The following is a 22,771-nucleotide window of genomic DNA, read 5'->3' as shown; positions in this document are numbered from 1 at the left end:
TTATTGTAAATTGGTATTTTATATTGATATGTCTCATCACTGTCACGACTGCTATGTTGATCGGAACTGCACCCAGGAATTTCACACACCATTGCACTTGTGTATATGGCTGTGTGACAATAAAGTGATGTGATTTGATTTGATTTGATTGGAATCACACACACTTTTGGATGGAACACACCCCTTATCTCAATAATCCACTGTATATATGTATAGTCTCTGTTCTTGTGTGGCTGTATTGTGTACTGTACTATAGCTTGTATTGTGAATGAGTGCTGTTGCCCTGTAATTCCCTAATGGGATTGATGAGGATTTTACAGTAATCTATCTACATTATTATTTCTTAATGTGTCCAGTAGATGGCGTGTGTCCTGTCCTGCGGCGCAGTAAATAATCGAATGACGTCATTGGAATTTCAAAATGGCTGCGTGCGAATCACAGTCAGGATACAGTCATCTACCGGTCTGATACAGAAAAGTCTTCATGGTTTAACGGGCATGTCTATTGATCCACGTTCTTCGCTTGCTGTTAATAAATACCACATTGTTGGTATATGTTGAAGGGCGGTTTAAATAGATATTACACTGAAAGAGCAGCGGACTCGACATTAAACTGCACCGCCTTGGCTTGGCTTTGAATCCAGGAGGGGATTTTGAACGAGATGGAAAAGATTGAGGATGTACTTGAACAAATATATTATTTTTATATGAGAACAAACTGGGAAAACTACTGTGATCATTGGATGTTTTAAAAGGGGACGACAGCAGAGGTTATTGCTGCTATCAGGGATCGTTCTACAGCCGATGGGTAAAGTCACGTTACTTTGTGTATTTTGACAGTAATGCATTATTGGCTGCGTTTCAAAGCCTAGTGAGCTGTCTACCTAGACAGAATTTATGGGCGTCATAGGTGCGTTTGAAACGTTCGCATCAAACTTTCTAAATGCTATAATGATGTTAAAGAAAGCTGGATCGAACGTTTGGATTCAACGTTCCAAACGCTAATATGATATTCAAGCTTACTCGAATTTTAAAATCAAACGTTCCAAACGCGAATGTGATGTTCAAAAACGCTGACTTGAATGTTCAAATCCAACGTTACAAACGCGAATGTGGTTCAAAAAATGCTGACTGGAATGTTCAAATCCAATGTTCCAAACGCGAATGTAATGTTAAAAAAAGCTGACTCGAATGTTCAAATCCAACATTACAAACGCGAATGTAATGTTAAAAAAAGCTGACTCGAATGTTCAAATCCAACATTACAAACGCGAATGTAATGTTAAAAAAAGCTGACTCGAATGTTCAAATCCAACATTACAAACGCGAATGTAATGTTAAAAAAAGCTGACTTGAATGTTCAAATCCAACGTTCCAAACGCGAATGTGATGTTCAAAAAGGCTGACTCAATGTTCGTATCCAACATTACAAACGCGAATGTGATGTTCAAAAAAAGCTGACTCGAATGTTTAAATCCAACGCTCCAAACGCGAATGTGATGTTAAAAAAAGCTGACTCGAATGTTCGTATCCAACATTACAAACGCGAATGTAATGTTAAAAAAAGCTGACTCGAATGTTCAAATCCAACATTACAAACGCAAATGTAATGTTAAAAAAAGCTGACTCGAATGTTCAAATCCAGTGTTCCAAATGCGAATGTGATGTTCAAAAAAAGCTGACTCGCATGTTGAAATCCAACATTACAAACGCGAATGTGATGTTCAAAAAAAGCTGACTCGAATGTTCAAATCTGACGTTCCAAACGCGAATGTGATGTTAAAAAAAAAGAAAAAAAAGCTGACTCTAATGTTCAAATCAAACGCTCCAAACGTGAATGTGATGTTCAAAAAGGCTGACTCGAATGTTCGTATCCAACATTACAAATGCGAATGTGATGTTTAAAAAAAAGTTGACTCGAATGATCGAATCCAACGTTCCAAATTCGCCAATGATCTCCAAGAATACGGAATTGAAGTTATTGAACGTTCCAATCAAGCCATTGACCCAAGAATACTGAATGGAATGAACAAATTAAGCATTTCAAATGTGCCTATGATTCCCAAAATACTGAATCAAATGCTTAAATCGAATGTTCCAAATGCACCGATGATGCCCTAAAATACTGAATTAAATGTTTGAATCCAGCGTTCCAAACGCTTGTGTACCTTATTGACAGTAGCGCCATCTTTAATTTTTGAACGCGAATGTCAACAAGGTTGTGAGGAGATAGACTTACAGTCTCTTCAAGGGGTTCTACTGGCAAAACATTAAAAACATCTTTCCAAGAAATTTCAGTTGACAAAAAACAATTAAAAAAACATCCAGAAAACATGACTTGTGGAAAATTAGATGTGATCTAAGAGCTTTATTCAGGTCTATACAGTTGCCATGGAAGAGATTGTACACCTCTTTTCAAATTTCAAATATGGTGCTACTATTAAAAATGCACCTATAATGGCCAAAAGTACTCAATCAAGCATTCAAATCAAAAGCTCCATACACTTATCGTGCCCTTAATGTTGTCTACTAGAGTCACTGTGTTGATTTTGGAGGCACCAGTGCTAACTGATTTAATTACAGGTTATCCACCCAGTGGGGTCGAGAAGAGCAGTGTCATCTCAGAGTGTTCTGTAGATTCACTACTGAAGCTAATGGTGGAGTCATCTTCCTCTGGAGGCAGGGGTGCTGAGGAAAGGACAACACCTCCCAGCATCACTCATGTTACAGATAGGCAAGAGGACATAATGCAAGGCATGTTCTCCCATACTGATACATCACAGAGAGAGAAGAGCCACCTGCAGGGCAGGCAGGACCATGATCTCCTGTGTTCTGGTGCAGAAGGTCAGTGTGTTGAAGAACAGCATCAGCAGGAGTGCCCGGGCCAGGCCTGTACCCCTCCATGTGGCACAAAGCTGCCAAATGGACATGCAAGCCACAATGCACATAAAGTTCCTAAGTCATCTCAACCTGCGGGATGTGTAGACTTTATTTTTAAAGACAACAATGTTATAGCAAACGGTGAGCTATCGGAAGACTCCAGAGATTTGAGTGTTGAAGCAGGATCAAGTGGGGTTCATATCAGAAATTTCATGGCATGCGCTCTCTCTGAATTGGCCACATCACCTCAAGATGGTGATAAGAATAGAACTATAGGATCAGAACTTGTTTTGAATCCCCAGAATTCAGTGTTTGAGCAAGCCCTTGGGGGTGACACCACAAGTTTTCCTGAATCAGAACAGCACTTTACCAGGAATCCATCAGGCAGTCCGTCAGCTGCTTTGACACATTCCCTCAGGAAGTTTTCTTCTAGCACTTTCTTCAACGCTGACTCTAGACAGAATCCAGATGATGACGAGACCTTTCCCTCATCAGATAAACAGGATGACTTAACGTTCATGGACATGACTCTGAATTCCAGGAACACCTATGAAATTAGTCGGCGTCAGAGCGCCCCAGACAACATCCCTGGTGTGTTGAGTGTTGCTTCCACAGATCTGACTCGGAAACATGGCATCTCAGAGATCTTTAGCAGGTATTGGCATACTCTACAGTTCTGCAGTATCTAAGGCCCTGATTCCACTAGAGATAGACCGATAATCGGGTTGACCAATATATATATATTTTTACCGATATTTACACTTTTGCACTTAATCGCTTATCGGTTCTTTAATATCGGGTTCATCAATAAAGTTATACACAAGACTTCAGATTTTAAATAGACTATCACTTAAGTGAGAGGCTTTGCCCAAGTATATAATGCTACTAAACCGAGTTAGACACAGTATTACTTTGTGCACAATAGCCTATTAAAAGCCTATTAGAGAGATTAGATTGTTTTAAAGGTCTTGCAAACAAGTGGCAGGAACCTAGATTCGATACTAGTTTAGTATACTGATAGGTTACAAAAGTTTGTAGCAATTATTTAAACAGTCTGTAATATTATAGTTGGGGTTAAACAAAGACACTTCTCTTTAATTCCCTTAATTCAACACGTAATGCTTTTAAAGGAAACAGGTTTGGGATTCTTTCTTCCGGTTACTAGACTGACTGGAAGCGTAAACTATGTATTTCCTCATGTTTAAGATGTGCATTACAGCACAACTGTAGTTTTGTTTTCTGCTTTGATAGCGCAGCCAACGCCTACAAAAGAGGAACGTGTCTTGGAAATTTCATTAATGTTTGCATAATTATTTCTGCATAGTGCTTTATCTCAGTTCACAGGCTTTAACTGCAGTCTTTTCAAGTCATGTGCCCAGCAGTCAGTGACCACTATCAGGGTTATCTGCATGCTATAAAGCTAAAAACCACATCCAGAGCTCGTTTTTGCAATTGTTTGCATTGTTTTCAAGCTTAAACAGGTGCTTTGTGATGATGTCTTTGGCAGAAGTTTGTTCTCCAGAAAGCAGAGAGAGGCCCAGAGTGCACCAGGATGGAAACTTTTTGGAAAAGTCCCACTGAGAGAGAGCCCACCCAAAGACTCCAGAACCATTCAGCAGGTCTGTTCATACCTAATCCAGATTGGGAGTACAGATGAATCCAGTGTTTAGCTGTGTTTCTAGAAGATTTAGATGTATCTGTGTTGTGTTTTTATTCAATGCACAGAGAGAATGAGCCGGGCCTCATGCTATCTCTTCTCTGCTTATCTACTGTAACGCACACACAGTTCCACTAAACTAGCATTTCTTTCTGTTTATTGCTTTAAGCTGCACACAATAAAGAGAACCGTATCCAGTCAGAATAAAGCCCGTCCAGTCAGAATCTTGAAATGTTTAGAAGCGGATTCCACTGATTAATCATGCTCCAGTAAATAATGTCAGCATAAACTCCTCACTGTCTAAACTGAAAACACTGTAGACTGAAATCATTCCTGTCAGCACTCTTTGAAGCCAAGGACAGTCTGTGTTGTTACTTCCTGTTCTTTATCTCAGGACCTCAGGATCTAGGTTGTGTTACTGTGTTTCTCTTATTTTCCTCTCTCTTCAGGAAAGTAACCCAGGCAATCTTACATCTGTATCTACACCCAATCTCTTAAGCTCAGGGGTATGCCTTTTTTGTTTGTTAATGAGCTCTCCTTTTCATCCTCAAAATCTCTACAATAAGCCTTCACTTCCCATTGGTCATTTTAATCATCTTCATGTTACTTGACATGCCTGCTTGACCAGTCGCTACATTGTTACACTTGCTGTTAATGTTAATGGAATAGTTCACAAAAAATGAAATTTCAGTCATCATTTACTCACTCATATGTTGTACCAAACTCGCAAGACTTACTTTCTTTTGTGGAGTACTAAAGAAGAACTTGAAAGCATACAGTGACCAAAGGCTGTCAAGCCCCAAAAATGCATCCTCCAGCAAATTTGTCCAAATGACTTGTGAGCTACACAATAGCGGCATGTTTGAGAATGTGGTAGTGCAAATGAGATTTGAGAGCTATGGTGGAGGGAAAGGTTATCAGTGAATAAAGACTTAAATTTGAATCTATTTCTCACTTAAAGCTGTCATATGGCTTCAGACAACTTGGAAAATACTGCACAAGTCATATGGACTTCTTTTATGGTATTTATTTTTATTTTTTTAGTTTGACAGCCCCATACAACTTACATTGTATGGAAAAGAGTAGCGTGAGCATTCATCCAAATTGATACTGTTGTGTTCCATGAAAGAAAGTCAAGTGAATTTAGAACAACATGAGAGTGAGTAAAGGATGACAGAATTTGCATACGTTGGAAAGGTGTTCCTGCTTTTTGCTCTGTATAAAGTAGATTGACTGTAAACAGTAATGTCTGCCAAACGTCCTGTAATCTCAATGCTGGTGGTTTTTGAAAAAACTGTGTCAGAACCAGTTTGGATATGTAAATGCGCAGCTCTTAGTATGAAGCCTAAATCTTTCTTTGCTCTAATACAAGCGGCTGAACTGATTGCGCATGACCCTCCTCACTCACCACCTTCCCTCTTTTCTCTCCTCTTTCACTAGTTTCTTTCTTTCCATCGCCTATATTTCTTGGGAAATGAGCCCCATGCACATTATATCTATTGATATCTACAGAAGCATCTCAGACACATCAGGAAGAGTCTTTGTGCTGCTTTTCTGTCAGTGATGATGAATGGAGTTTGAGCTTGTGTTTTAGATGGTAAATGAAGGGGAACTGTGCCAGCCAAGCTGACCATTTTCACGAAATCACACCTGTGTTTGACTACAGTTTTGCTGGAAATTCAGCCCCAAAAATATTTTGCTTATGACTTTGTTTTTTGTTTTTTTGGTTTGTTTTGCATAATCTAGTTAAGCAATTATTTTCTCTCTTTATTTGGAACTTAATGGACATAAACCAAAAGATGAGATTATTTATAACAAATGATTAATAAGTCAGGCCACTAGGGTTGCCAACTGTCCCATACTGTATTTGCCAGGATGCCCTGTATTTTGGCCGAAATAAAGACGTCCCGTAATGAAGATATTGTGTCCCATGTTGTAGCGGCGAGACACTCAATATCAGATGGCGAAGCAGGCCGTATTGAAGGCATTGTTTCCTGTTTCCAAAAATGTCTAGCACCACATATTCGCGTGGTGAAACAGTGGCAACCGTAGTGATAAAAACAGCTACTTCACATTGTATAACACTTGAGTTAAAAACAAAAGACTCAAAAGAGTAATGCATTGGAAATTCTGATTGGATGTGCCACTTTTAGAGCTGCTGTAAAATAGAGATATACGCACACCTGTGACCGCACATGACACCAAATTGCTTTGCAGACGTTAAAAGCCTACAGTTATGCCATGTCTTCACCGGCATGTCGCGACCAGTGTTGGGTAAGTTACCCGTACTCAAAAGTCCCTTTTTACTCAAAAGTCAATTTACTAATTACTTCACTGAAATTGTACTCGGATCACTTTACTGATTACTTTATTTCAAAAGTAATCACATTACTAATTTCTTTACTTTTAAGTTACTTTTTAAATACACTTTTCATAGATTTTATCACACACCCTTCAGCTGTCACAGAACTATAAACAGACGTACAGTATATATGAACATAATTCATATGTAAAATGTATTATACAAAGATTATTTTAGAAATGTGTAACCCAAGTAATGTACTTAAAAGGAATGACCTTATTTGAAAGTCATTGACTATAATCTGATTGCAAGAATTTTTAAATGTTATGCATTACACTACTTTTTGGCCAAAAAGTAATTACATTACAGTAACTTATCTTCTAATCATGTTACACAACAGTTTGTAATGATTATGCTATAGGTCTCTGCTTGGTGATGGGTTTTTCATACCACACCATGGATATCCCTCAGTATAATCAGTATTGCAGAATCAAGTATGCACACTTTCTTACATTTTCCACCTGGCACTTTATATGAACCATGACCCAACTTTCTTCTGACCAACCTTTCTCCTCCTGGCCATAAGCATCACATTGACCCATGTGTTTCATACCATGTGGACATCTGCCTCGGCACGACTAGTTCATCACATGCCTATCACCTGCCTAAATGTTCCCACGTTCAACTCTCTCTATTTGAAATGCTCTCAGACCATGGAGCACTCTATTTTCATCCAGCCCACGGTGTTTGCACATGTTTGAAATTGACCTGGTTGCTTTCTCGCAGGAGTACGAGGCCAAGGTGGCTAAATCCAGCCAGAGCCCTTCCCTGCCTGCTCAGGGCCGACGGAAGAACCTGGAATTCGAACCGTTGTCCACCACAGGGCTCATACTAGAGGACCGCCCAGCGTGAGTAGCACTTTGACAACGTGCACTGACCAAATGAGATGCGACAAGCAAAAAACATCTCTCTTCCATGTTAATTTGAGTTTTTGTCTTAACCAGCCGTGACAAAAGTTTTGGTCACTTGGACAGTGGAATCTCATTAGTCCATATTTTCTGCTCCACATAACTGCATGTTTAACGTATAATATTTTCCTATTTGCTGTGATTGTCGCATCACAGCATTTTCTTAGTTACTTGTTGCAGGAAACCTAATATAGCACAATCTAGCACATCTTGTGGCATAATTATATTACTGTTTTTATAAAAAAAAAATATATATATATATATATATATATAAATGTACTGTATATACAGTTGAAGTCAGAAGTTTACATACACCTTAGCCAAATACATTAAAACTCAGTTTTTCACAATTCCTGACATTTAATCGTAGAAAACATTCCATGTCTTAGATCAGTTAGGATCACTACTTTAATTTAAGAATGTGAAATGTCAGAATAATAGTAGAGAGAACTATTTATTTCAGCTTTTATTTCTTTCATCACATTCCCAGTGGGTCAGAAGTTTACATACACTTTGTTAGTATTTGGTAGCATTGCCTTTAAATTGTTTAACTTGGGTCAAATGTTTTGTGTAGCCTTCCACAAGCTTTTACACAATAAGTTGCTGGAATTTTGCCCCATTCCTTCAGAGAGAACTGGTGTAACTGAGTCAGGTTTGTAGGCCTCCTTGCTCGCACATGCTTTTTCAGTTCTGCCCACAAATTTTCTATTGGATTGAGGTCAGGGCTTTGTGATGGCCACTCCAATACCTTGACTTTGTTGTCCTTAAGCCATTTTGCCACAACTTTGGAGGTATGCTTGCGGTCATTGGCTATATGGAAGACCCATTTGCGACCGAGCTTTAACTTCCCGGCTGACATCTTGAGATGTTGCATCAATATATCTGCATAACTTTCCTTCCTCATGATGCCATCTATTTTGTGAAGTGCACCAGTGATGCTATCACGGTTGGGATGGTGTTCTTCGGCTTGCAAGTCTCACCCTTTTTCCTCCAAACAGAACAGTGATCAATATGGCCAGACAATTAAATATTTGTTTCATTAGACCAGAGGACATTTCTTCAAAAAGTAAGATCTTAGTCCCCATGTGCACTTGCAGACTGTAGTCTGGCTTTTTTATGGTGGTATTGGAGCAGTGGCTTCTTCCTTACTGAGCAGCCTTTCAGGTTATGTCGATATAGGACTCATTTTACTGTGGATATAGATGCTTGTCTACCTGTTTCCTCCAGCATCTTCACATGGTCCTTTGCTGCTGTTCTGGGATTGATTTGCACTTTTACCAAACTACGTTCATCTCTAGGAGGCAGTATGCATCTCCTTCCTTAGCGGTATGATGGCTGCGTGGTCCCATGGTGTTTATACTTGCGTACTATTGTTTGTTCAGATGAACATGGTACCTTCAGGCATTTGGAAATTGCTCCCAAGGATGAACCAGATTTGTAGGGGTCCACACATTTTTTTTTTTTTTCTGAGGTCTTGGCTGATTTCTTTTGATTTTCCTATGATGTCAAGCAAAGAGGCACTGAGTTTGAAGGTAGGCCTTAAATACATCCACAGGTACACCTCCAATTCAGTACACCTCCTATCAGAAGCTAATTGTCTAAAGGCTTGACATCATTTTCTGGAATTTTCCAAGCTGCTTAAAGGCAAGTTAACTTAGTGTATGTAAACTTCTGACCCACTGGAATTGTGATATAGTCAATTAAAAGTGAAACAGTCTGTAGGTAAACAATTGTTGGAAAAATTACTTGTGTCATGCACAAAGTAGATGTCCTAAACGACTTGCCAAAACTATAGTTTGCTAATATTAAATCTGTGGAGTGGTTAAAAAATGAGATTTAATGACTTCAACCTAAGTGTATGTAAACTTCTGACTTCAACTGTATATTACCTAATAATAAAACAAGCATTCAAATTCATATCATCAGTATTTTCATTATAATTAAAATGTTCTTTTTAAATGTGCAATTGCTAAGGCATGCAAAACTTATCTGAGGCTGAAATTAAAGTGTTGACATAGTATATTATGGAGTATAACATTTACTTGGAGTTCCCTAGTATATTGTCACCCTAGAAACTTGAGTCATTCTCTCATTAGGTGCTCAGGATACGCTGACCTGCGTTACATCTATCCCAGCAAACCTTGAGAGGCTCATCTTTCCTAAACAAAGGGCTATAAATAAGACTTAGCACAGAGACTGTATTGTATTTCTCCACACAAGTCTCTTCAGTCCTAAAGTCCTTATTCAAAATAAATGACAAGTGAAATGTGAGCATGCCAGACAAACCATGAGATAAACCTGTGATGAGGCATTTTCCAGAAACATTCCAGAGTTTTTCTTAAGTATCTCAGTGCCTGTAACAAATTCTGAGCATATTGAGACATTTGATTCACTTTTGTTGTGACGACAGAAATCGTTGGTTTTCTTCCTCAGGAATCTTCCTGCTAAGTCGGAGGAGGAAGCCCAGCGCCACCGTCAGGAGTATGATGAAATGGTGGCAGAGGCAAAGAAAAGAGGTGCAGAGTTTATACCATGCATGCAAAGTTTAGTCTCTTGAATCTCATGAAAACTGTCATGAACATGTCCAGTGTTGTGACAGATCCTACCCCCTGACAGAACCTTGGACCCCAAAGTGTTTCCATTTCCATCTGTTTGGTGCCTGAATGGAAAACCTACAATATCACTTGTTAATATATAGCCTATCATTTTAAACATCAAAATACATGAATGAATGTGTATTCAATTATACATATCACATTATATTACAGAAGACACAAATGCTCAACTTCTACCTTTCTTTGTTTTCAGTAAGCTTGAGGTTAGCAAGCTAGCCGATTAGCCTGATAGCTTAGCATATCGTTAAACAATTAGCCTGCTAACCTGTCAAGCTAGTAATTACACTTTATACCTTTTGTATTGCACTTCTTTTATCAGATTATACAAATGACTTTCCTTATTTGCGGTCCAAGGGGGAGTTGGATTCTGATGGGGGAGGATTTGGTATTGACACTGGGTTGTAATTTCCCCCCAAAATCAAAAGAAAGGGAAAATAAATTATATTTTGCTAATTATGTTTTATAAATTGTTTTCTGCACTCTGAAGTAATATGAATATCACTCACAGAGTTGAAGGAGGCACAAAAGAAGAAAAAGCAAATGAAGGAAAGATTTAAACAAGAGGAGAGCATCGCTAACGCTATGGTGGTTTGGAACAATGAGATCCTTCCCAACTGGGAGAACATGTATGGCAGAACCCCAGCCTAATTAAAATGGAATATTTTACCCAATATTTGTGTGTGCTACATGTTTTTATGCCTATTAGTGTATCATGTTTTTAGCTTAGCAACATGCTAATGCCAGACTCTATTGAAATTAATTGTGAGGCGAGTCTCTTGTGTGCTTTGTGTGTGGAGTGCTATTTTTATGGTGTATGTAGTTGCTTCTTATTTAGAATGTTCCAAATCAGTCACTTATGAGGTTCCATTATAGTTAGGGCGCTACCTTACAAGGCTGCTGCCTATGTAGGCAAGGCAAAGCTTTTAACTACTCATTCTTATGCATTTTTCTTCAGGCGTGGCACACGGCGTGTGAGAGATCTGTGGTGGCAGGGTCTGCCACCCAATGTGAGGGGTAAAGTGTGGAGTCTGGCCATCGGGAATGAACTGAACATCACCTCAGGTATTTCACTGAGCTATATGCTTGTCAGTGAAGTGTCACTTTTAAAGATGCAGTTGAACCCAGGATTAGCTAATCCTTTTGGTAAACAGTCTTTCTGAGAGCAGTTCTCCAGAGCAAAAATGTGCTGCCTTCATACGTTGCACAATGTCAGAAAAAATATTTTAAACCAACCGTCAGGATATAGTGTGACATAGACAAAGCTTTTATTGGTTAATTCAAAGTCATCAGTTCATTATTAGCATTATTAAATTAAAATTGCTTTCTTTTCCCTCAGGCAACATCATGCTAAAGAGACTTGAAAAAAGTTTCATGGTAGAAGTTGTGAGCTGAGAGAAATATAATCTTCCTCTCCTTTCCTCTCAGAATTGTATGAGATCTTTCTCTCGCGAGCCAAGGAGCGCTGGAAGAGCTTCAGAGAGACAGGCAGTGAGACAGAGTCAGAGGGTACGTCATAGTCAGAGATGGGCTTGTCCCTCGGGAAAGCCTTCTGGTGCAGTTTAAACATGCCAATCACTCATACAGTCAGATGAAACACTGTATGGGTGTATAAATGCAAGTGTGAGAAAGCTTCCATTGCTCCCCAGTTGCCTTTCCTCTTTACATTAATGAAGTGGTGGCTATTTCCTTCCCAAGTCTAGACTCGCTCATCACATTAATTCAGCAGTGACATCTAGAGTGTTTTCCACCACGTCCTCCAGTAAATAAAATCAAATGGTGTTTTAGCAGCCTCAGCACTTCATTATTTGTTGTGTGTTGTAATAGATCAATTTAGAAAGCTGGCTGCTCATACAGATTGAACACAAACACAACTCCCTTTCACATCTGGTGTTTATCATAATATCAAGGCTGTTTTTGTCCATATTAGCTTCTAGAGCTCCTCTTAGACTAACAAACTCACTCTGGAGTCACGTCAGTGTCACAGAACGGAGGGTATTCCTTAGTTGAGAGTCAAGAACTCCATTTCCATTTTTTGAAATACTGGAACCAAGTGAATTTCGTGACTATTTTTTTCCATTACTGTTTCTTGAGCATCTGCATTCTTCTGCTAATTTGAACGGAATACTGTACTAAAATATTCTGACAGTGTTTCCTGCACCGCTGTTCAGCACCAGCTCTGCAGCAAAAAAATTATGTTGAGTTGTCCTGAGTTTGCAGTCTAAATGGAATGTATTGGGAGACTGGGCAACCGATTAAAGGAATATTCCAGGTTCAGTACAAGTTAAGCTCAGTCGACAGTATTTGTGGCATAATGTTGATTACCACAAAAAGTTATTTCGTCTCGTCCCTCGAAAAAAAAAAAAAAAAAAAGCAAAAATCGAGATTACAGTGAGGCACTTAAAATGGAAGTGAATGGGGCCAAATTTTGGAGGGTTTAAAGGCAGAAGTGTGAAGCTTATAATTTTATAAAAGCACATACATTAATTCTTCTGTTAAAACGTATTTGTATTATTTGATTATTTGTATTATTTGAGCTGTAAAAATTGTAAATTGTAATTTTCATGGCCGTTTTAGGGTTACGGCATTATGTCGTCATGGCAACGAAGTTGTAAAATTTTATATACCTTAGAAAAGGTTAGAAAGCATTTATATCACACTAAAATCATGTTTACATGCATATTGTTTGTCTTGTGGCAATACTTTTGAAACTGTGTGTATTTTAATGTTTACGGACTGGCCCGACTCACTTCCAGTAAGTGTCTCACTGCAAACCTGATTTTTGCTTCTTTTTTTTGTTTTTGTTTTTAAAGAAAAGGAGGGACGAGTCGAAATAAATTTTTGTTGTAATTAACATTATGCCACAAATGTTGTCGAATGAGCTTAAACTTGTATTGAACCTGGAGTATTCCTTTAAATCCGAGTTGTGAAAGAATGGCTCTTAGTTCCTCTTAATGATTATCATTACTTAATAATTTCTGAATTATTTGGAAATAAGAAATGCAATTTGTTATTGCATTTAGTGCCATCAGCAGTCATTTCAACAGAGCACATATTACAAATGAGAGAGAAATGATCTTGAAAACTTGAAAAGGAATGTTTACACAGACTTTTTAAAGGCATAAATGCAATCCAGCAATTGATCCTAAATATCTAGCAATTAAAAATCAAACCAAAAATGTGATAACATCATTCATTCATTCTTTGATAAACTCCACTGATTACAACAACGTCTTGCACGACCAAGCACTACTGTTTTGAAAGTCTTGTTTATATTTATTATGGTCAAATATCATGTATTAGAGCATCATTATGTTTGTATGTAGATTTGTAGTTTTAATTTTGTTGTGTTTGTGACAGTGGACAGTGGGGCGTCAGTTGCTGACCGGGAGTCCAGTCTGGACCTGATAAAGCTGGATATCTCTCGCACGTTTCCTTCACTCTTTATCTTCCAGAAGGTAAAGACTGCACACTTCCACTCGCTGCTGTTATGGTTGATCTGATCTGGTGGTGTAGTCACTGATGTTGCTCTCTCTTCTGTCAGGGTGGGCCGTACCACGATCTCCTGCACAGCTTGTTGGGTGCTTACACCTGCTACAGACCAGACGTGGGATATGTGAGTGATATCTGCTGCTTAAACCAGCATGTACTGTATTAACGAAGAGGATCGTTTTTTGTGTGTTCCTCTACTCTTTCTCATCAGTATATAAAAATATTTAAAATAAATTAATGTATAAAATCTATAATAATTGTTTTATAAATAAAATATTTTTTTTCATAGACTTTTACATAATAAAATTAGGGCTGGCAGTTGATTAGATTTTTAATAGAATTAATAACATGATATGTTGATTCATTAGTAAAACTAATAGCGGTTAATTGCACACCAATAATTGCTGAGAATGGCCCCCAGTATGAAGATAATTCAATATGTATTAATTCAAATAATTATACAGTACATACTGTATATGTTTGTGTTGGTGACATTCTCTGGATTAAAGGGGTCATGAAATGAGGATTCAAATTTTCCTTGATCTTTTTACATATAAGAGGTCATTGTATTATAAAAACAAACTGTAAGTTTCAGAACTCAAAACTTCCTCCTCGCTTCAAAAAAAGCATTTATTGAAACCAAGCTGCCAAAATGACTCGTTCTCTACTTCCTCCACATTGTGACGTCACACTGGGATAGACATTTGTGTCTGACCGCCTCCACAACAACACATCGAGAAAGTGAAAGTAACCCCTCACACGGGATGCAATATAACCAAGTGCCACCAACTCGGTACTGGCGATACATTTGTATATTTTTTTAAATCGCATTATTTCTGGTAATATCAGAAATTCCATCTTTCATACCAATAGTGTTTAACACTGCTTAACACATGGTGAATTCTTGCTGGATTATGGGCTGTTAACAGGTGTTGTGCTCGTAACAGAGGGTTAGTGGAGCTCTCTTTGAGCGTGAGTAAATGATGCTCAGAATAAAAAAAAAAAAAAAAAAACAGCTCCCCGCTTCAGGCAAAATCATGCCGCTCCGCTCACATACTCTGGTGAGGGGGCATGATTACATAACATTCTTTTTTAATATAATTAATCACACTAAATTAAAGTGTTAATTTGACAGCCCTAATTACAATAAATTGTTGTACATTTAAATTGTGAAAGCCTTGCAGTTCTCAATTCAATCATGTAGTTCTCATGAGAGCTGTCGATAAAAGTGGCTGTAAAATGTATTTTTTTGACTGCAGGTTCAGGGCATGTCCTTCATCGCTGCAGTGTTGATTCTCAATCTGGAGGAGGCTGACGCTTTTATCGCCTTCGCCAATCTCCTCAACAAACCCTGCCAGATGGCTTTCTTCAGAGTGGACCATGAGCTGGTACAGTCTCTTGACCTGCACCAGTTTACAAATGCTCTGCTGTATTTAGATTTGCATTTTAAAGTCAGCATGAAATCAAAGTGGACCCTTTTGACTTTCTTAACACTGATTGTGCATGTTATTCCAAAGAGAAAAAAAAACCTTCCTCTGCCTCAAACAACTTTCCTTCTTGGCTGACGTGATCAAGCTCTCTAATTTTTTAACCTCTCCCCTCCAACCATCTATCATATAGAGAGACCTATTTATGATCCAATCAATTCCCAATGGACAAAATCTAGTCCCACCCTATTTATTTATTTTTTTATTCTGTTCCACTCGAAAATGTATCAAGTAGTTGCAGAGTTGCAACGAAATTGACTTTAAAGCTGAAGTGTGTAACTTTCGATGTTAAAATACTTGAATCAATTCCAGCATAATATGCAGAGACAAGTAAGTCATTTGTACACTGATTTTCTTCAAACTGGAAATACTGTGTCTCTGTGGCACTATCAAAACATTGCTCTGTTTAAGCGGCCTGACACAGCAACATTGACTCAACCAATGGCGCGAGTTTGGGGCGGGACTCAATGTTTGTTCAGTCAACAGCAGACAGTTCAGGACAGCTGTTTGAAAACAATGTTTATTTTTGCAATTCCATTTACTGGCACTAGAGGTGCAGAAATTACACACTTCAGCCTCAAGTAGGAGCTTGAAAGTGGAAAAGTGCTTAATTGTTTGAACTGGTTGAGGGAATTTTTATGCAGCCAACCAACGATCATATGCTGCTTTTGCATGAATTAGATATTAATTCGCAAAGGTGTTTTAGGGGTTTTACAAATCTGCCTTTTGCTCCTTAGATGCTGAAATACTTTGCAGCATTTGAGGTGTTCTTTGAGGAAAACCTACCCAGACTTTTTAATCACTTCAGGAGTTACACCCTCACCCCTGACCTGTACCTGATCGACTGGTGAGTCCACAAAGAATCTGATGAGGACCAAAACATTACATATGTTGAAATAGAGCATTGTTGTTCAGGACTATAATATCACGTTCCATCAGTCTTTGTGTGTGTGTGTGTGTTTATAGGATCTTCACCCTGTACAGCAAGTCCCTGCCATTAGATGTGGCGTGTCGGGTGTGGGACGTGTTCTGCAGAGACGGGGAGGAGTTCCTCTTCCGCACGGGGCTGGGAATCCTGCGGCTCTATGAGGAAGTGCTGCTGCAGATGGATTTCATCCACATTGCTCAGTTCCTCACCAGACTGCCAGAGGACACACACCCCGAACGCCTCTTCAACTGCATCGCCAACACCCAGGTGATCAGCAGCAACAGGAAATGGACACAGGTCAGTTGGAATTTTGTGAGAACAGACAGTGAAATTTTATGCTGCGTATGACAGGAAATTAGATGCAAATATATTTCTTGCTTCCTACTCCATTTTGCCCCCTTTTGCATACAGACTATTATTAAATACCCAGTAAAATGAGTTGTTCTAAACATATCTCACACATCTGTGAGCATAAGAAAATGGTGCTGGCATTTATTCACACTCATGTCGTTTCAATCCTATACGACTTACTTTCTGACGTGGAACACAAATAGGAGATGTTTTGAAGAGTATTCACGTAGCTCTTTTCTATACAATGAAAGTAAAAGGGGACTGATGCTTGCAAGCTACAATTACCAGTCCAATGTAGCTCTCAAATCGTTTTTGTGTCTGCATCAATTCAAATATGGCACGTAAAGACATGTTGCGCTAGGCTTGATGTTGTCAGTGATGGGCACCATTAGTTCTCTCGTGTGTTTCGCCATGTTTGTGCACATGAGACTTTAGAGCTTTGGCTGAAGGGAAGATTATTTGTCACTTTTGGATCTCGAAAGCATCAGTTCCCAGGTTCCCATTCACTCTCATTAAGGACTGGGAAAAAATCTATATTTTCAGATGCATCATGATCTTCATTTGAATGATTTCGTTATTGATTCTTAAATCCCAAGATTGATCTTTTACGCTGTGCACAACCCTCTACTGCGATGAGAGAAAATTGCACACATTTGCAACCAAATTTTGCGCTATGCGACTAAAATGTATATATTTGGCAACTGGCTGGTAAATGTTTAGATTTCACTCACCAGTGATTGTTTAGTGTAGTAGTGTAGTATTCAGCAGCGAAATCTTCATTGCGAAAAGTTGTTCCGTGTAATGCGTGTCCAAAAACGAGATCCAAGCAACCCATTTGTCATTGAATAATTTGAATACCCTTTCTGTTCTTTACAGACAGTTGTTGATAAAAAAAAACATATAATTCTAACCAGGCATAGCACGGATGAGGAACTGAAGCCATTCGAGTCCTCTCTCGTTAATATGCGCTCATTTACAGACACTCTTTTCAGAAATGGTTTTAAGTAATGGTCGACCGATATATTGGCGAGGCAATAAATCGGCCGATATTCGTATAAGTTTTCCCATTTGGCCAATTAGTTTCACAAGTCGCGACGGTGCTGAGAACTGCCTACTTTGCACGTGTAAGAGCCATCTGAGTAGGGCTGGGCGATAGGATGATGTAATCGAATATCAACGATATCTGACAAATATATTGATGCCGATTGCGAAACTCATTGACAGTCGATGATCGACAATATCGGGAAATAACAAAACCAAGGAGCAGGGAAGTTGCCCAATATATTAAATAGAAGCCCAGGGTGTGAAATTAGCACCCTTACCCCTGCCAATTGTGGAAGGGGTGGGGGTATTTATGCGCAGTGGTGGGTAATTTTGCACATCTTGCCGTCACTGGTAAGTGTCCTATAAGACGTCTTGCAGTGACACATGACAAGAAATGCTGATAGACACGAAGAAACACACATGATTATGTTTTTTAAAACAGACGAAAGAAAAGCCGTTGATGGGTGTGTCTGATTCGCTGTTTGTTCGGAGACGTGCAGCAGTGTCTCGTGGAACACACATGTAAAGGGTTATCACTCTTTTTTTCTGTTTTAGTCATCTGAAAACAGTTTGCAAGAGTATTGTCATCTGTGAGTATGCTGCAAATGACCAAAGACATTCTCAGGAGGTGCTCACTGAAATTATTTTGCTTTATTTCCATGGATGCATTGTGAAAGCAACCCTTCTTTGTATTAAATAAAGAGATTAACTAAAAAAAACAAAATACAAGTTCACCTTGAACCTACGATTTAGTTCTATTTCATTTTCTTTAGGCAGCATTAACTGTTTTAACAAAACACAATACAAACACAATTTCGAAAAGAACACATTGGAAATTATTAGACAGCATTAATTGAGGAACACAATGGAATTTATTAACTTACAACAAATAGGAAAACTGGTGTTTTCTATTTGTATACGCACAAACTAAGGGAAGAAACAAACTGTTGCAGCCGTTTTATGAAATTAGAAATTATGTGAGTTATGATGAACTTTCGTGAGGTAATGCTTAATTTATATTTCAGTTATTATTATTGTTTACATTCATAATTGTCTTTAGATCTTCATTTGTATTTTCCACCTTTTTTCATGGATACTTGCGTGACGGCAAATGGGGCCGGTAAATGTTTGAATTTGGGAAGGTGGTTACTGGTTAAATACGATTTTGTTTTATCACTTTATTTTAATTGCTTTTACATTTCGTTTAAAGTACAGTTTGGTTAAAATTTTTCGTGTTTCAGTAAATTAATTGAATTTTTAAAGCAAAATGAATAAAGCATAAATAGCCTTCCCATTCACCGACCTAGGCATTTTGTGTGCGTTTCATTTAGTTTTCTTCATAATAAATAGAAATAATTATTTTCTATTTTTTCAAAGTTGACATTTTGAGTGAAAATAATAAATATTAGTTAATTGAAGTTTTTGCATTTTAAATTGTGTGATATCATATTTATCGGGATTACATAAGTCTGTCATCCTCCATGCTCCCATGGTCGGCCATTAAAAAAAAAAAAACATATCGGTCAGTCACTAGTGTTTAGCACGTATTCAGCAAATCAATGTAAATAGTACAAATGATGTAATTAATCGATAAACATGTAACAAAATATTATATGTGCAATATAATATTATATTTATTGATTGAATACATGGATTTATTCCTAGTTAGATCAACTGTATATAACAGCATTAGCTGGGAGAGAATTTCTTTCAATGTAAGCAAAAGGGACATTATAACTGAAATGTACCCATATTAACTGATATCGAATCGGCATTGGAATCGAATGGAATCGAGAGCTTGTGAATCGAATTGAATCAGGAAATCTGTATCAATACTCAGCCCTACTTTCATTGCATGGAGAGGATCTGTATGAATATTCTGCCTAACGTCTCCTTTTGTGTTCCTTGTATGAAAGAAAGTAAAACGGGTTTGCAACAACATGAGGCTGAGTAAATGATGACAGAATTTTCATTTTTGGGCAAACTTTCCCTTTAATTGATATTTAATTTAATCATCTGAGTATTGTTATGGTGAGTATAGCACCACCTACAGAAAATTGTAATGGTCTGCATATATCATTGATGATTCCCAGAGGTCAAACATAACAAATCATATTTTAATCTGTTAATTAACTACTTATTTTGCCTTTCTTTATCAGGTGTTTAGTGCCCTGGTGTAGGATAAAGAAAAGGAATAAAACAGCAGTCCTTCGTTGAGAAACTCTTTATGTGACAAACCAATTTGAGCTTTTAAATGGACTAGATTAAATGCAAATGGATTGATTAAAACAGAATATTGAATTAAAAATGACTCATGCAGCATGAAGAAAAAGAAAAACTTGATGAACTTTTTTTAACCAATGCCAGTATTTCTGAAGTTTAAAAAATGATTTTATTAAATGAAATTGCATCCTGAAAATGAGCCTTTGAGAAAATAATCATGTTTATTCACCAGCTTAACCATGTACTGTACCTGATACCAGCATCACTTTAATGCTTTTTTTCTTTTTTTTTTTTTTCTTTCCCAAGTTCCTCTTTGAGAGGACGACTAAAAAAAAAAAAAAAAAAAAGACTGACTGGTGCATAAAAAAATAAAAATAAAAACAAGTTTATGCTAAAGCTATTATTTTGAAGCATTTCATTTGGAGTCTGTTTGTGCACTTGGAGTTTTCATATTTGATATTGACACTATTAATAAACTGTTAGGAGTTGCCGGAGAAGATTTGTTAAAAAAAAAAAAAGCAAGAAAGAAAAGAAGTGATGTTGTTTTCTTCAGCAGTTTTGTTTTATGGAGAGAAGAAAAAAAAGACCTTAATGAAGTGCAATAGAAATTGTAAAAATATGCATGATGCAGTTAAGATTGATCCGAGCATATATGCTGAAATAATGCATAGGTTTTTTAGGTGCTGCAGAAGAATTATTCTGTCTGTTACAGTCAACATCCCATTCTGCAATTTTAATTTGTACTTTTAAAACACTAATGTGTAACTTGAAACTAAATCTTACTAATGTGAATATGACAGTAAAGTGCAAAGGCTCTAAGTGAATGATGGATAAAGAGGTTTAGAAGTTGCGGCAGTTAGAATCACAATACATGTGTGGTATAACAATAAGTGGTGTAATTATTTGTCTGTTTCTTTTTCTGTTCAATTATTTGACCAAATGCATTGGTTATCTTGGGATTTCACTCGAATATTTGTGAATATGGAGTCTGGAAAGATTGTTTGATTTGGCTGTACATTGCATCTTGATGATAAATGATTTTTATATGTAAATTGTATCATTAATTCTGGATTTGTTTTCTACACACTCCTGGTTTTATTGTACAGTTTTCATACTCAAGTGAAGATGTATTGTAAATAGACAACACTTGATACCATCAAACGTGTAAATAAATGGCTAAAAGTGTGTTGTTTTTTATTTATGGACTGTGACAGAAACATGTCGCTTTCTCTTTATATCTACCTCAGATGAATTTGCTAATTGAATATTAAATGTGCACTCCGTAACTTTTTGTTTGTGTCATCTTGGACTCACAGTGACACCTATTGGTGTGGATGCAGCATCATTCAAAATCAATAGATTTCAGTAACAGATGTCATTGTAGAAATGTCACTATTCACAATCAGCCATGATTAATTTAATCCAAGAGTGAAAGTGTCCAGTAACAAGATGGTTACTGAGATTAAGCGAGGAGTATTCAGCTGGTCATGTGATTCTAAAATGGCAGCCCCCATGGAGAACCAAAGAGCTTTTTTAAGGTTACTGATATGACTAGAGTCCTCATCTCATGTGAGTGGTCATGATTTTATATGTATGTTTCAAAATTACAATTCATTTCGTTAAGAGTAAAACTTTTTTAATGAGGAAAAAATTACTGAGTGCACCTTTAATAAATTGAGATTTTTCATTTGATCAAGAAGAGATTTTTCACAGCGTATTCGTTCCTCACAATACTAGGTGGCGCTCAAAGGCGGTATAACATTTGTCTCAAAAGACCAGAGTGATTCTTTATCGGGCATCTCCATTAGTTTACTTCCTGCACATGTGCTGAGAGAATCTGCGGCCCAGTAAGATATTTTATAATGAATTCACACAGTCATGCGCAGCAGCGTCTGTTTGCCCTGTCTCAGTTTCAGTGAACTGATCAGACTGAAGGTATACAGTCAGATTAATGTGTGTAGCTGTCGAAGTATTGGTTAAAAAAAAGAGAATTACAGAGTTGTTTACTGTACTTATACTCTAGGCATTAATGTAATAAAAGTATTCAGCATAATGTGAGGGCAATGGAGAAAAACAGTCCTACAGTGCATTGTAAGGACATCAGTAACAATTGTTTTAAGGCTTTAAATGACAGTTGAGCTTGCTATTGCCCCTACTGTTTGACATCATGTTATACTAGTCAAACCCCTCCTGTATTGTATCATATATTATACAAGTCTAAGCCCTGATGTATAATTTCACACCACTAGTTAAAGGAATAGTTCACCCAAAAATGATAATTCTTTCATAATTTACTCGTGTCGTCTCAAACTTGACTCGAGTCACAAGCGAAGATATTTTAAATGGAGATATGATCTCTGTTTGTCCAAACAATGAAAGTGAATGGTGGCCAGATCTTTGAAGCTCTAAAATGCAAATAAAGGCAGCATAAAAGTAATCCCTACGCCTCCAGTGGTTAAATCCATGTCTTCAGAAGCGATATGATATGTGCGGGTGAGAAACAGATCAATGTTTAAGTCCCTTTTTACTAAAAATTCTCCTCCCTGACTAGTAGGTGGCGATATGAACGAAGCATGCGAATCGCCAAAAACAAAAGAAGAAGAATGTAAAATGAAAGTGGAGATTTATGGTAAAAAAAAAGGCTTAAATATTGATCTGTTTCTCACCCACACTTGTCATACTGCTTTGATTTAATCACTGGAGGCATATGCATTGCTTTTATGCTGCCTTGATGTGTATTTTGGAGCTTCAAAGGTCTGATCACCATTCACTTGTTTTGTATGGACCAACAGAGCTGAGATATTCTTCTAAAAATCTTCATTTGTGTT

At 37.6% G+C, this 22,771-nt stretch overlaps 1 protein-coding gene across 1 annotated transcript; it reads left to right on the top strand.

The window, feature by feature from the left end:
• The first annotated feature begins 423 nt into the window (after positions 1-423).
• Positions 424-21,128, top strand: LOC127427064 (TBC1 domain family member 12-like). The gene is made up of 15 exons (XM_051674395.1): positions 424-807; positions 2,583-3,534; positions 4,387-4,498; positions 4,986-5,042; positions 7,625-7,746; positions 10,240-10,322; positions 10,930-11,047; positions 11,377-11,483; positions 11,847-11,927; positions 13,779-13,876; positions 13,963-14,034; positions 15,170-15,298; positions 16,135-16,244; positions 16,364-16,622; positions 19,880-21,128. Exons 1-15 carry the CDS (start codon positions 804-806, stop codon positions 19,898-19,900), a joined length of 2,325 nt encoding a protein of 774 aa, XP_051530355.1. The 5' UTR covers positions 424-803; the 3' UTR covers positions 19,901-21,128.
• Positions 21,129-22,771: the final 1,643 nt, after the last annotated feature.

This window comes from Myxocyprinus asiaticus, chromosome 36 (assembly GCF_019703515.2).
Source record: "Myxocyprinus asiaticus isolate MX2 ecotype Aquarium Trade chromosome 36, UBuf_Myxa_2, whole genome shotgun sequence".
NCBI lineage: Eukaryota > Metazoa > Chordata > Actinopteri > Cypriniformes > Catostomidae > Myxocyprinus > Myxocyprinus asiaticus.
This window is presented reverse-complemented; position numbering and strand designations above follow the sequence as displayed.

Coding starts and splice junctions, on each gene's coding strand:
- LOC127427064 (XM_051674395.1), top strand. Junction 4,499..4,985: donor ACTCCAGAACCATTCAGCAG/GTCTGTTCATAC, acceptor CTCTCTCTTCAG/GAAAGTAACCCAGGCAATCT. Junction 14,035..15,169: donor ACAGACCAGACGTGGGATAT/GTGAGTGATATC, acceptor TTTTGACTGCAG/GTTCAGGGCATGTCCTTCAT.